This window comes from Antrostomus carolinensis, unplaced genomic scaffold (assembly GCF_000700745.2).
Source record: "Antrostomus carolinensis isolate BGI_N321 unplaced genomic scaffold, ASM70074v2 scaffold2680, whole genome shotgun sequence".
NCBI lineage: Eukaryota > Metazoa > Chordata > Aves > Caprimulgiformes > Caprimulgidae > Antrostomus > Antrostomus carolinensis.
The window spans coordinates 46,934-61,002 of NW_010290378.1; the positions used below are offsets into that span (position 1 = coordinate 46,934).

The 14,069-nt window shown below is 46.1% G+C and overlaps 1 protein-coding gene across 1 annotated transcript in view; it reads left to right on the plus strand.

Moving 5' to 3' along the window:
• Nucleotides 1-2,560: 2,560 nt before the first annotated feature.
• The window catches only part of SLCO3A1 (solute carrier organic anion transporter family member 3A1), a gene marked incomplete at its 5' end in the record, with an annotated part of 28,929 nt that continues 17,420 nt past the window's right edge, over nucleotides 2,561-14,069 (plus strand). Inside the window, 2 exons of the mRNA XM_029086179.1 lie at nucleotides 2,561-2,659; nucleotides 5,907-6,170. Coding sequence (XP_028942012.1) covers nucleotides 2,561-2,659; nucleotides 5,907-6,170 — 363 coding nt within the window. The remainder of the gene's footprint in view (nucleotides 2,660-5,906; nucleotides 6,171-14,069) is intronic.

Genomic DNA, 14,069 nt, shown 5'->3' on the forward strand with positions numbered 1-14,069 from the left:
TCGTCCAAAACGTGGGCTCTGTTTGTCACTGCTCCAACTGATACGAGGCCCAGTGTATCCTTACATGCTTGACCATAATTACTTAGAAATTTGTAATTAATATCCAGTCATCAAAGATTAACCTGGTCTTTGATCGCCGACTTATTCATCAGAGTAATAGCCATGGCCGTTCCTCTGCTCAGATTCTGTCTGTTTAAACTCTTTGACTAAAAACTCAAAGAGTTTTCGAACATTTTGTTCTAAAATCTGTGATTTCTTGCATGCAAACAGCCAAAGGGCACAGTTTGATGGTGTGTCTGGCTGGTATGTGGGTGAAGACAGCACCCTGCTGTCAGGGCGATCCTCACAGGGACTGTAGGACCCCCAGTAACACCATCGTGATGGTGTTGGAGGAGCCCAGCCCGCTCCACATGTCACTTGTGGGTTGTGTGACAGACACTAATGCCATCTAGCGACCAGAAAAGAGCTGATGTGGATATTTTATAAAAAGCCACTAGAAATGTTATGTCTCCAAGTGGGGCAGACCTTGGGGCTGGGAAGGAGGGAGATGGTGCTGGGAAAAGAAATCCTTGTTCTCCCGACCTTTCTCTTCCCTCATTTCACATCCCACAAAGCACTTCTGCAGGTAACCAGGGACTGGAATCTCCCACGTGAGGCTTTATAGATCCTCAGGGGACCAAGTGCTTCCTAAGCAGCTCTGTTGATGAAGGAGCACAAATTCCCTGACTTACTGCTGGATTGTGGAGCACAAACTCAATGCCTGGGGACAAGGTGACTGCAGGAAGGGAGATGGTTTGCTCCACTACTGGTGTGGACATTGCGGGCAGAGACCCTGGGGACTGATGTAGCTGGTAGCTTGGGCTGTGACATGAACTGCAGCTCTGAGCTGAGCTGAGAGAGGGCAAGGAATCACAGCTTCTGCCACTGTCCTGACAGTGGTGACTTGTTACCACAGCTCGTATGACCTGACACTTTTTTCCTCCCACCACCTTTGTTTCTCCCTCTTGACTCTGCAGGTGATCGCCATGAAGGCATTAATGCACTGAGTCTCTGTGTGAGTGGATGTCTGGAGATGCTGTTGCTTTGTACCTAGTTATTAATCCAGCGAAGTCACAGTGCCACAAATCTGGAGGAATTAAGTTTGCATTTATAGTCTGTGTTTTATAAATGAAGGTGAAGTTATTTCTGACCATACCAACTCATTCTGCTTGGTTAAGCTGTCACCAGCAGCTGTGGTTTACCTTGCATAAGGCTGGTGGTCTCCTGGGAATGTTTTGCAGCTCTGATCATTTCTCCAACTCCTGAGAAATGCACGGAGAGAGAACTTGGGAATTAGAAACTTCTGGTTAAGGAACGTGAGGACTAGGATAGCTGGAATGAAGTGTATTATGAATGCACCGAAATGCCAGGCAGCACCCTCGGAGAGATTTGGAGAGAGATATGGGGTGTCCCTGCTGCCAAAGGAGAGCAAGCAAAGCACCTAGATGCCAAAAAGCTCCTTCCTGGGATGTTTCTGAAGTGCAGCAACACCAAGACTGGTGCTGACACAGGCCAGCACATCCCTGGCTGAGGGTCCTAAAGAGCCACCCTCCTCACTGGGCACACGGGTCCATCAGCAATGATGTGCTCCAGAGTGAAGGAGCAGGCGCTTGCTCTGCTCTGTGCTGCTCAGACTTGCCCCTGTTTCCTTTAGACAGCTATTTATTTACAAGGGTCTTTGAGGACTTCTTGTTATTTTCCTATCCCAAATGTGAAGGTAACAAGTATGTTCTAATTGTCTAATTTACAAATGTTTTGTGTTATCTTTGTTGCTTCTTTTTCTGGATTATCCTTGCGTCTCCTGCCTTTCTGCCCTGGATAATTGAGAGCTGGCAGTGTGCCTGTAGCCTTCCTGTTTCAGGGCCAAAATGGGAGTGAGAATAAATGCTTCTAAATATTGTGTTGAAGCAAATAAGTTATTTACTTATAATAGCTCTTTCAAAAAAAAAAATTTCATGCAGGTTTTGAAGGAGGAGTGAGCAGCTGCGAGAGGCTGGAAGAGCTGTATGCCTTGGGGAATATTTGCCCTGTGGGTATGATGGGGAAAAGGGCTTCTCAAGATTTGGAAGGATGCTCTTAATTCTGTAAAGGGACTTGATCCAATAGTCTGTGGCGACTCTGTATTTCATTAATTTTCTGCCTCTAAGTTCTGCAAATATCCCTGTCTGCCAGGACTTTAGGCTGGAGGTAGCAAAGGTAAAGACTTCCCTGTGGGGAGAAGGAAGGTCTACTTTGCCTTGTGCTTTTGAGTAAGACATCTTTTAGAGCAGCTCTCCGACCAAAACACAGAATGTGTCCTCAGCTTGATAGAAATCCTTCAGCGTTATCACAGCTCCATCTATTCTTTTTTTCTGAAGAGATATGGAAAAGCAAAAAGCATTTGGGGTGCTCTTTTGCCTGAAGCATTCGACACAGAATATCCCTATCTACTTGGCATCAGTAGGGTAGTAGCATCTTGCAGGAGGCAAGCAGAACAATTTGCAAGCCTAGTACTAATTTTCTTTTTTCTTTCTCCTTGTAGGGATCCTGTTTACGATGCTGGTATTTGGACCAGCCTGTGGATTTATCTTGGGCTCCTTCTGTACCAAAATCTATGTGGATGCTGTCTTCATTGACACAAGTAAGGAGAACTGGGTTTGGTTTCAAATCAAGTATGTTAATGTTGTATTGGCAGGACAAAAACATTGGTGCTCGCAAGCTGGAGACTGCTTCTCATTCTGTCTTGACCTCCTCTTGCATATATGGGTGTCACTTTTAGAGGGGTTTTAGGACTGGGACTCAAAATTTTTCAGCTCTGTCCCTGTAGATAGTTCATAGTGGCTAAAATTTGTTTCCTTCCATGGATTTTTCTACTACGAGATGAATTTCAGCCCAGCTTTTAAAGAACACCTTAAAATATCACCGTGGCAGGGCACACAGGCTAGCCATGGACATAGTCTTGCTGAGGAAGCTGTGTCCAGAGCATGGGATGAAAACTGGAGAGCTGCCATCCCTGGGACCTGGGAGGACAGTCCAGGCTCTTTGATGGGGGCACACCAGTAAGACTCATGCCCAACACCTTCTGCAAATTACCCTGTCTGGATGGTAGGTTCAGTCCCACAGCATTATCACTTTTTCCCAAAGCAGAACTAATTATTCCTCACGTTGACTCTGCGCTTACATTAAAGCAACTTGTTTGCAGGTTGTCTTTTTGTTCATTGAGAAAAAATCTGCAAATTCTTGCTTTGATTGCTGCCTGCGCTCTGTGCTCGTTGCCATTAGAGGGCAATGTGTAACAGGCTGTTCCTGCTGCTCCCCCAGCCCTTTGGCTATAGACTGCAAACCTGATGTTTCATTCTTTTCCCTCAGTTGTTCAGATGTTTTTTCTACACTTTTCAGCTCCGTCTGATCTTACAGGCTCTCATTCTGCTGCAGGGATGTTGTCCTCTTTGAAGGTTCATTCCAGTTCTATGATGTTGCAAATACATCTTCACAGGATGTGTTTGGATGGAGTTTTGCAGGACTCACAACAGAATTGTGCAAATCTGGAGAAGTGTTACTGCGCTTTCTTGGTCTTACCCACACATGGCAGCTGAAGAAATCTGAGTAATATTGAACGTGCAGGAAATAAGTATTTTTTTTTTTTTTTTATGGCTGAGACTTTTAGCTGTGGCTTGGTCAAACACCACATTCCCCTTTTCATTCCTTGGCTTTATCAAATATATGCCAAAGACTCCCTTGGTCCTCTACGCAGAGGAGCTTGCTTGAACCCTATTATGTATTTGAGCCTTAAATATAATTCACTCCAAAATATGAATGTGCAGAAGAAGATATTTTTTCTCCCAGTAGGTGAACTCCTCACCACAGGGTGCTGAAAGTTTGAAAATGAGTTCAAAACCAATTAGATGAGTTTATAGAAGGAAACATGAACAAGGCACCAGAGCTAGCTTAGAAAGCCCCTGAGCCACAAATCACAAGAATTAAAAGTAATCACGTCAGCAACATGGTGACTTTATTCTTGTGTACTTTCTGGGCATCTGCAGCTGGTTACCACCAGAGGGAAGATGCTAACCTAGCTAAAAAAGTTAATTTCATTGTGATCCGGCCTATCATGTCTTATATTAAAACATGATTCCGTATTTACATCTCAGAAAGCCCTAGACAAATACAGAGCCATGGAGGAGAATGGTGGAACGTTACTGCTGAGAAGCCTGGGGAGGCTGTGGCTCAGCAGCTTATAGGGATGGTATAGTGCTGTTCAGCTGGCTTTGGCCATGGTCCATCGCTGTCATGCAAAGGCTGGGGCACATGCAACCTCCATCTATTTTTTTATGGGAAGGAGTTTCCACATTGCAGGTGGCTCTGCCTTGCAGCTCGGGCCAGCACGAGGTTCATCCTCTGAGCTCCAGAGGATGAACCCTGTCCTGCTTCCTGTTCCAGGCAGGAGGTGTGGGGTGCACTGCCCCCCATACAGGACCTGTTTGTTTTAGGAAAGGGGTATGAGGAAGACCTTGGTTAACATGGCTGTTCACGTGGCCTGAAAAAAAACCACACTTCAGGCAGGAGGAAATAACAGCAGAAGAATCTAATCCCTCCAAAGCACTATTTTTCAAACTTTATATATACTTGAGAGCTACGTGTTATTTTCCCTAAGGAGAAAAGAGTTTCCTTCCGTCTCCGCTTGAGAGACAACTTGATTGCCTCACTTGAGACAGATTTTTCAGAGTGGCTGTAACCAGACAGACATCATGAACAAAGGAGATTGTTATTCCAGCCACGTATTGCTGGGTCTCCCCCAGGAGTCAGCTCCAGCACTGGGCACCCTCCGCCAGCTCACCGAGCGGCTGGGGCAAGGAGAAAAGAGTTTCCTTCCGTCTCCGCTTGAGAGACAACTTGATTGCCTCACTTGAGACAGATTTTTCAGAGTGGCTGTAACCAGACAGACATCATGAACAAAGGAGATTGTTATTCCAGCCACGTATTGCTGGGTCTCCCCCAGGAGTCAGCTCCAGCACTGGGCACCCTCCGCCAGCTCACCGAGCGGCTGGGGCGGGGCGGCGCCAGCTCACCGAGCGGCTGTGGCAGCGAGGCTGCTGGCAGGGACACCGTTTCTTCTCTCCTGTTGCTTATTTTTGTTTCCCCCAAATTACTTCAGAGCCTTTTTTTTTCCTTATCTCCATGTGATGGCCTACAGGATGCTCTTGCCTTTTACTCTGCTTTTCTTCATTTTCTGATGATTTCTCTACCCTTCTGAGCCCATTTGATGCAGTGGGTGAGTTTCTTTTCCAATATTTAGGATTGTTTCACCCTCCACGCAGTCACAGGTGCCCATAAAGCCCAAATGTCCCTCTCCTTTGCTGCAAAGGGCTGTGAATTTAAAGCAGAGAGACAACTGATCTGGAAAAAAAGGGTAAGCTAGGATGGAGATGTAGCGTCCTTGTCTATGCTGCTGCTTCTCCAGGCAGGTCTTTGTGCCAGTTGGGTACGTCAGCAGTGTGTGCATATTTGACGTGCTCAGTCAGTGATGTCCAAAACCTCTGTGCCAATATAGGAGACACCAACTGGTACATGGCAGCTTCCTAGAGCTGATAGAACCAAAGACGCTGGAGAGAAGCTCTGATTTCAGAGTGTTGCAGAAGCTGGATGTGCCATCTAGGTAGACAGGTGATGGGTTGCTTGTCCTAAGCACCTCTTGTAGTTGGAGGTTATGTGTTGGTGGCTCACATGGTATGGATGTAGGATGGACTGTGGGTCCCCACCTTGTGTCTGGGAGCACCTCACCAACCAACAGAACACCCAACAACCATTTTCCAACCTACGGGATCATTAATGTTGTTGTCCTTCAGTTCCTACAGCCAAGCCACTGATGCATACATGTGTCCTTGCAGGTAAGCTGGACATCACCCCAGATGACCCTCGGTGGATCGGTGCATGGTGGGGAGGCTTCCTGCTGTGTGGTGCCTTACTCTTCTTCTCGTCCCTGCCGATGTTCGGGTTCCCACAGTCCTTGCCCCCGCGGCCGGAGCACGCTGGGGAGAGCGAGCAGGCCATGCTTCCCGAGAGGGACTATGAGAGACCCAAGCCAAGCAACGGGGTCCTGCGGCACGCGCTGGATGGGGAGACCAGCACGAGCTGCTTCCAGCAGCTACGAGGTGAGACATTGGCTCTTGTCACGTTTTCTGTGAGAGTCAGCAACAGGTGATTGGATTTATAAACGGTCTCTGATTTGGGCTATCTACCTCTACTCACAAAAAAATCCCCCAGAAAACTCAGTATCCTGAAATTTCAGTCCCTAGCTTCTGACTATCTCTGGCATTGTCCTCATTTTAAAGAGAGACTTTGTTCCACTTGAAAGGTTTGGGTATTTTTTAAACTACAAAGCTTCAGAAAAGCACGATATTCCTGTAGAGTTGGTTTTAAAAAAAAAAAATGAAGAGGAACACAGTTGCCAAAGCAATTTGTGAACTTCTCTCCAGTCTACTGTCCTGCTGCCCTCAGCCTCCCAAAACAGAGAGCGAGCCAGCAAGGGCAGTTAAAAGAAATTCGGAGCTCCTGGCATCTGAGCTGCAGCTCAGTGCAGTCCCAGATACAAAGCAGTGATGCTGGGAACCACTGCTCTTAAACTGGGATGGGGAAGAGTTAGATACCAGACCAGAATAGGAGCAAAGTGGTGCAGAGCAGAATGTGGCTTAGTAAATTAGAGTAGAAAACCCCCACATCATGTTCTGCAGTGATGGAAATGGAGCTGGCTCTAATTAAAGTCAGCTAAGGATCTAGGATTTTGTGGAAGAGTGTTGACAGATATCCTTTCTGTGGGCTGCACTGGAAAATCCTTCATGTGAGAGACTGGTTTTGTAGCAGTGGTGGTTGCTTCCCCCCTCTCTGTCGCTGTGGCAGAACAGGTTTCATTACTGCCTATTGCATTATGATAAATGAGGACAAAACCACTTACTCCTTGTGCAGTCACCTTAATTGGGAATTGAATGAGTTGCGGGTGGGAAGGAAAAAAGAGCCTTTGGGGGGAAAAAAGTGTTTTCTTAAATATAAAAATGCCTTGAATAGTTGATCTGGTTGTTCATTAAGAGAAGGTCAAAGATGTGAAATTTTAACTTGATGAGAAAATTCAAAAGAAAGGTAAAGAGATAAATTGTTTGAAAATCTGTCACTAGAATTAATTTCTTCATCCTCTTGTCCTTGTCAGCAGGATTTTCTCAGGTTTGAGGAATTGTCTTTTCCCATGGTATGTCAATCTGGATAATTCTGTAGTTTTGTCGTGGACTCATCATTGTCTGCTTCTGGCCACTGAGTTTTTGGAATGGGCACTGGAAAATTTTTGCAGGGTTTTAGATAGAGAAATGAAAGAGTACGTCATGTCCCTGCTGCACGGAGGGGCAGCAGCTCTGCCTGAGGATGGTGCTGAGCAAGCTTGAGTTTCTTGCTCACTGGGAGGGCGTGGTGGGTCTTACTAGAGCATCTATTGCTCATTGAAGTAGAGAAATTAAACTGCCACATTCATAAGCTTCAAAGAATTGATTACAGCAGGAGGCACCACAGTCTTCCACGTTAGTCTTCTCATTGCAGGTAACCCCATTTCAAATCAGTCGGTATTCCAGAAATCTCTTTGTAGACGGACTTTGAAATACAATTTACATCACATCAAATAAGACAGGGAATGACCTTTTTAGTTATGCCTTTGAGGCTGTCACAGACAACACGGTGTTGGTAACTGACATCTCCTTTCAAGTCCCCTGCCACTATTGTCACAGTCGGAACGTGGTCAAGAGTCGTGTTTGCTAAAGTGCCTGCCTGGAGGAGATGTTCAGACAGGGATGGCAAACACGCCTCGCTCCTTCGTGGTGAGCAGTGTTTAAGGTGAGGGGTTGAATCCTGATGTGTATATACGTTATTTTCAGCGAGCAACTGAAAAATATATATGGATTCCTATGAGGCAGGACCTTGTATCCTTCATCTATTTGTTGGTTGTATCAAGTTTCCCTTGGGGAAGGTTAGACTGGTTAGCCTTTTTCCTAGGATCAAAAGGATGAGATAATTATATATACATAGGTTAAAAGTATGTATGTGCATGCATAGCCACGTATTCTGAAGCTGAGCGGCAGAGGATGTGACTGTACGTGGGTGGAAGTGCTCACTAGGGCTTGTGTAGCCATAACTCTTGACTCCTTTTTAGCAAGTGTTGTCTCTGCAGCTCGGTCCTGTGGAGGTGTTTGCTGGGCGTACGTCCATGTCTGCATGGAGGTGCAGGATCATCCATCTCTTGGCCACAGTATGAGGAGGAAGAGTTGTTTCTCTGGACTGACTGTGCAAACACATTGTATCAATGGTGCATCCTCGGAGCCTGAGCTGAGTCTCCTTTTTGGTTGCTGAAGGGATTTGATTATATTTTATTATATTTTATTTTATTTTATTCAAGCATTGTGTAGACTGCTGCAAGTTGAGCGGACATGGCAGGAGAGCAAGCGGGGTGGTGTCGGTTGGAGACATGCTCCCAGCTGGGTCACGGCTGTCAGCTGGTGACGTGGCACGGCTGGCATGTGGGAGGATACTCCAGATACTACAAGATTTGCTGAAAGACAGTGAGAGGCAGGGCCAAGGATGAGATTCCTTGGCTCTCTCTAGCTTTAGCACGCAGAAAAGCTAAGACTAATATAAAAGCAGCCTGCTCAAAGTGTCGGAAAGTCTTTTACATCTCTATCGAAGTCTAAACAGGAGGGAGGGCACAGCTTTTGGGAAGCCACAGCATCTCTTCCTATGGGGTATTTTCATGCCAGGAAAAGAAGCATCCTTAAGAGGAGCTTTGAACTTGAAACGAAAACCATGCCTTTGAACGGCGCGAGGTGAAGAAGCAAAGGCAGCAGAGGCGGCGGAAACGCGACAGCTCTGCACGGTGGCCCTGGCTCAGGGACAGTCCTGGGAGGTGCTGACCACTGCTAAAGAGGCATCCGAATGCTGCACAGCTTTACCTGATTGGTATTTGAGTTAAGCAACACAAATCCATTTGGGAGCACAGGGAAGTGAAGGATTAATAGCAGGGAGAGGATGGATAAATGCTGCCGTTGCTCTTTGCTCTCGGCTGGCAGCCTGGCAGGGTTGTTCCAGTCCTGAGCTCTCTGTATGGTCTTTGAAAGCAGTTGAGGCATGTGCTGTGGCAGTCCTTGCTGTCCTGGGGTCAAGACTTTGTTTTCATACCTCTGCTCTGCCTTGGGGACCTCTCTGCTATTCAGGGCCGGAGATGATGCTCAGCTGTGTCAGGACACCTGTGCCCTCTGCTCGTGTCTATCCAGCATCTGCCCTCTCACTCGATGTTAACACGCTGCCTCTAACCCACCACCTGCTCCAGGACGTGCTTAGAAATATTCTATTAAAATGGTTTGGGTTTTTTTGTTGTTTTTTTTTCCTACAGAAATATCACTTCTACTGAATTGAGCGGTCAGTTGTGATGAAATTTAGTTTCAAAATGTTTCCCTGGCTTTATCTTTAACACCCCTGAAACATTCTGCTCTAAACGCATTTTGTTTTGCAATGATTCAAACCAGAAATTCATTACATCCTGCCTGCCTGTCTAGTGAGAGAGATTAAAAACCTAAAGGGATTGAAATTGATATGGAATCGTTCAGGTTTGGAGAGAGAAGCTCATTCACGAGGAATTACAAGAAAACTCACTGTAGAACTAAATGAATTTCAAAACTGCAAATTCCCTAGATTTGGAAACATTTTGGTTTCTCTCCAGCTTCATTTACAAGAGCATAGAAGAGCTGGGATGTACAGCTGACAGCTGTCTTGTCTTCTGTTCGGTTCCTTCCTGCTCTGTGTACCAATCTGCTGAATACCTAGAGAAGGAGCTGCTCTGAATCCTGTATTTCTCTCCTCAAAAGTGCTCTCTGGGAGCAGACCTGTAGCACTTGGGCCAGAAGCTCCCAACTCTGCAGGGTGGTTCGCAGGCCATGGAGAACTTGTAGTCCTCAGTGGGAGTTCACTGGATTGAGCAGGATTCATGGCTAACACAAGTAGTTTTAAATTCATGACTCTAACGAGTAATAGTGACAACCTTGTGGAGAGGTCTCCATCTGTACCTTCATTCATGGCCATAATGGTGAGTCTTTGGCCCAGATCCAGATAGATACCAAGGCCTTTTTGGATTTGGGTCTTGGCTACCTACCAACATCTAAAAGGCTTGCTGAGAAATCCTCATCTTAGATAAGAGGATGACAGGTGATCATAAAAGGCCCCACATCAGGTCCTGTCAGTCTCCAAGTTTCTTTTGGCTTGGATTTCATGAGGGTTGGGGCTTTGTTGGCAGGTTCTTCTTGGCTGTTTCCAAGCCAGCATCCTTGTTATCAGAAGCTTTGACTAATTCAGAAAGGTCTACAGACTGCGCGCTTCGGTGCAGAAGCTGAGCAGCAGCTGAGGTCAGGCAGAGCTTGTCTGTCTCTGAAAAGATACTGTGCCTTGTTGTCACCTCCATGACATGAGTGAGGGAGGTTTATGTCCTCCTGTGAAGTCAAGCAAGGGCAATTGCTGGAGACAAGTTGATAGACTGGAAGGACCTGCTTTCCATCCATGAGAATGTTACTGTTGCTTCAAGCCCATGTTTGTCAAGAAGCTTCTTTGACTCAAGTGTCATCCTTTTTTTTCATAACCTTTGTGATACTAATTTTGCCGAGGCCTCATGACTTGAACATACTTAACGCATCTGAGATATCTTCAGTGCCTCTTGCCTTACTCCATCTCCTCTTTTATAAGAGCTGCCTCTTTCCAGGAGGTATTTTCTTCTTGCTGCCTGTGCTATTTTCTTCATCCCTTATTCTTCAAGCCAGGTGGAGATTTTGCCTTTTGTTTTCTATTCAGATCTGAGACTCGCTGCCTACGTTGCTGTTAGAAAGTGGTGTTTTGGCTCAATGCTGTCTTTCACCTTTCCCTCACCGCACTGGCCTAGGTGTACTGGGCTGGAAACCTCCCTCTAATTTATTACTTTGCTTTCTGTGTTCTTCATCTTTACTGCAAATTGAAAACATGTCTCTGTAGGGTGCTCCAACTGGAAAAAGGGGCCTTGGTGATTGTAATGTTCTAAACAATTCATTTCAAGCACCGACGTGATGATTATAGTTTGTCGTTTCTGGAGAGTAGTTAAACCTCGTGTAATGAGGTTGCCAATTATCCCCGATGCTCCCCGATGTTTAGTGACAAATCAAAGCTACTTGGTGTACATAAGTGTGTTCACTTGTCAAGCCCATGGCCTGTCACCTACAGCTGGCCCCACAGCAGGAGATACGAAGGGTGCTTGATGCCTTGGCACGGGTGTTGCTTGGGGTGTTAAAAGGTGGGAAGTTGAGGGATTAGTAGGGATGTTGGAGAGCTTTGGGACATCCTTCTAGGTCCCTTCCAGCCTATGGATAATCCTGTAACCAATGCTGCATGTGGATGGTCTGAAGAGTTGGGTTTTAAGTACTTCAGCAGTGAAAAGAGACTGAGGTTTCTTGTTCTTCTCTGTGTATCTCGCCAAGACAATGCAAATCACTTTTCTGCCATTGTTTCTGTAGCATATTGGGTGTGCTGGGATAAGGAAGGGTGTTAAATGAGCTAGTCCTGCTGAGCAGGGGAGGGCAAGTCTTTCTGTGCCATGTCTGATACAGCTTGTGGGTTCTCCAAGTAGATTTTTGAGACTCTCTCTTGAATCTAGAAGACCTGTCCCTTTTCCCATTTGGTGAATGGACTTGAACCTCAGATTTATAGCTCTGAAATGCTGCTACAAAGTGTTCAGCTAACCTTTGGGCCAACGATGTCCAGGGTAACATTTATCATGACTTTTGCTGGGATCAGCTCCAGTGAAGAAGTGCCATGCTTAGCTGTTGTGTTCCCCAGGGCTTTACTGTCCCCCATCAGACATTTTCCATTCTCCCTTAATACCCAGCACCATATGCCAGGCAGCTGAAAGCACGTCACTAGTCTGTTGAGAGATTTTTAAACTTCACTGCTGACTTTTAATCTTGTTCCCAGAGGTATTTCACCCCAAGAACTGAGACAGATAAGGCAGCAGCAGGTGTCACATGATTCATCCTAACGGGTGGCAGTAGCCAAGATGAAAGGATATTCATTACTATGGGGAACCTCCTGTCATTTCCCTTGGAAAATGAAAAGGAACGAGCTGGCCCTGGCTGAGGAGATGGTGGAGGCTGCCAGGCATTGCCTGCATTGCCTCTGCACTCTTTGCACCAGGTTTTGTGTTATACCTTCCAGCTGGTACAGAGCCCTGTTGCAGTAGATGGTGGTCAAACATGCAGTAGAGGACAAGATCTGTCCCAGAAAACTCACCCCTGGACACACTGAGAGGAGAAGCAATGATTAAGTGATAGGACTCGTAGCCCAATACTACCAGGCAAGGCAATCATGGGGACCTCCTCTCTTGTCTGAGATGCTGCAATAACTCTGCAATTTTTTTGCTGTCCATCCCCAAGTACGAAGGATGGATTTTGGCCTTGATAATGCATGATAGTTGGATACTAGTCTTGCCAACTTCAGAATAAATGTCCATGATCTTTAACTCCCTCCTGCAAAAGACAGGCTGTCATTGTTATCGTTTAGTGGAAAAAGTTAGAGGTAGACCTTTGTGTCTTTGCATTTGAATTGGCACAAAAGAGGAACCCATTAATCTCAAACAAACTGAACTCCAAAGGCACAACAGGCATTAATACCTTAAATGTGGCTTTTCAAGCTCAGCGTTGCCAAGTCCACCTTTGCATTTTCTCTCCGTTTCCTGGCAAGAAGGAGGAATTCTGTAGGTGGCCACCAAAGAACTGAAGGAGGCAGCAGGTGGCTTCTGAGATCTAGCCACATCTGAATCCCCCCACCCCCATTCCTCCCTCCCAGTATTTTTTTTTTCTCTCTCTCTCATTTTATTTTTTTTTACCCCTATTATACTAAAAAATTCTATGCCTCCTGCACCTTCATTATGTTCAGCAAATCCTCAGGAAGCAAGATTTTTATACAGCATGAAAAAACATTTATGATATAAAGAGACCAGAAACTGTGGAGTGGCCCCTTCCAAAAAGGTTAGATCAAACCTGATTATAACCCCTTTTTTCCCCCCCCGCAAAGAAAGAACCAAGGGGACCCAAGCAGAGTCTTGACAAAGAGCTGTGCTTTCACTTGCTGAGGCCAGTGCAATTAGATTTTGCACCAAAAAAAGCCCCAAGGGAAAACAGAAGCCAACACCAGAGAAATCTATCATCTGCCAGACCCTGGTACACCACGGGGGGATGTGGGGGATGGATTTTCGAAATGCAAATGGGGGTCCATTGAGGCTTCACTACACTTGAGCGAGGTAATTTTCAAACTTAATGATTTTCACGTTTAATTCGGGGAGAAATTAGTCATCAGGTATTGAGACAAAGCGAGGCTCTCTTCTGTACTGGGATGCTCTCCTCTTCAAGCTGTGTTATCTCGGCAATAATTAAAATGTTCGCTGAAGTAGAAAATGTGCTATCTGATTCATTAGCCAGATCTCCCTTTGTAAGGTAACTCGTGTTTGCTTATCCGAAATAGAGACGGGCTTGGAGCAGAGGACTCTGGACGTTAATGATTTGGGAGAGAGGAGCAAGGGACCATGAAACTAAAGCAGTTGTGTGCACCTCTGGCACAGCAAATAGCTCAGCGTGTCCTCTTCCACCCCTGCAGCCACCAAGGCTGGTAGGATCTGCATGGAAGGCGTTGCTTGGCTGGTGAAGCTCTGGTTTATGAGAACATCCAGGCTAACATGCCTGTCCCAGGTCCCTCATGCCCGTGGTGGCCATGGCTAGGCAGGAGAGTTTCAGCTTGCACCCTGATGTGCTGCAAGAAGGTGTCCCTCAGCAAGCGAGCTGGTGTTACGTGGGAATAAGAAAATTGAGCAAATCTAGATGGCAGGAGAAGGAAAGGCCAAGTGTGAGCTGGGTTAGCTTGTGTCTGAAAGCTTGCAAGAATTGGTGCAGTGCTGAGTACAGTGCTCATGACGCCCATCAGCTGGCTCAGCGTTGTTCACAGGGATCAGGTAGGGA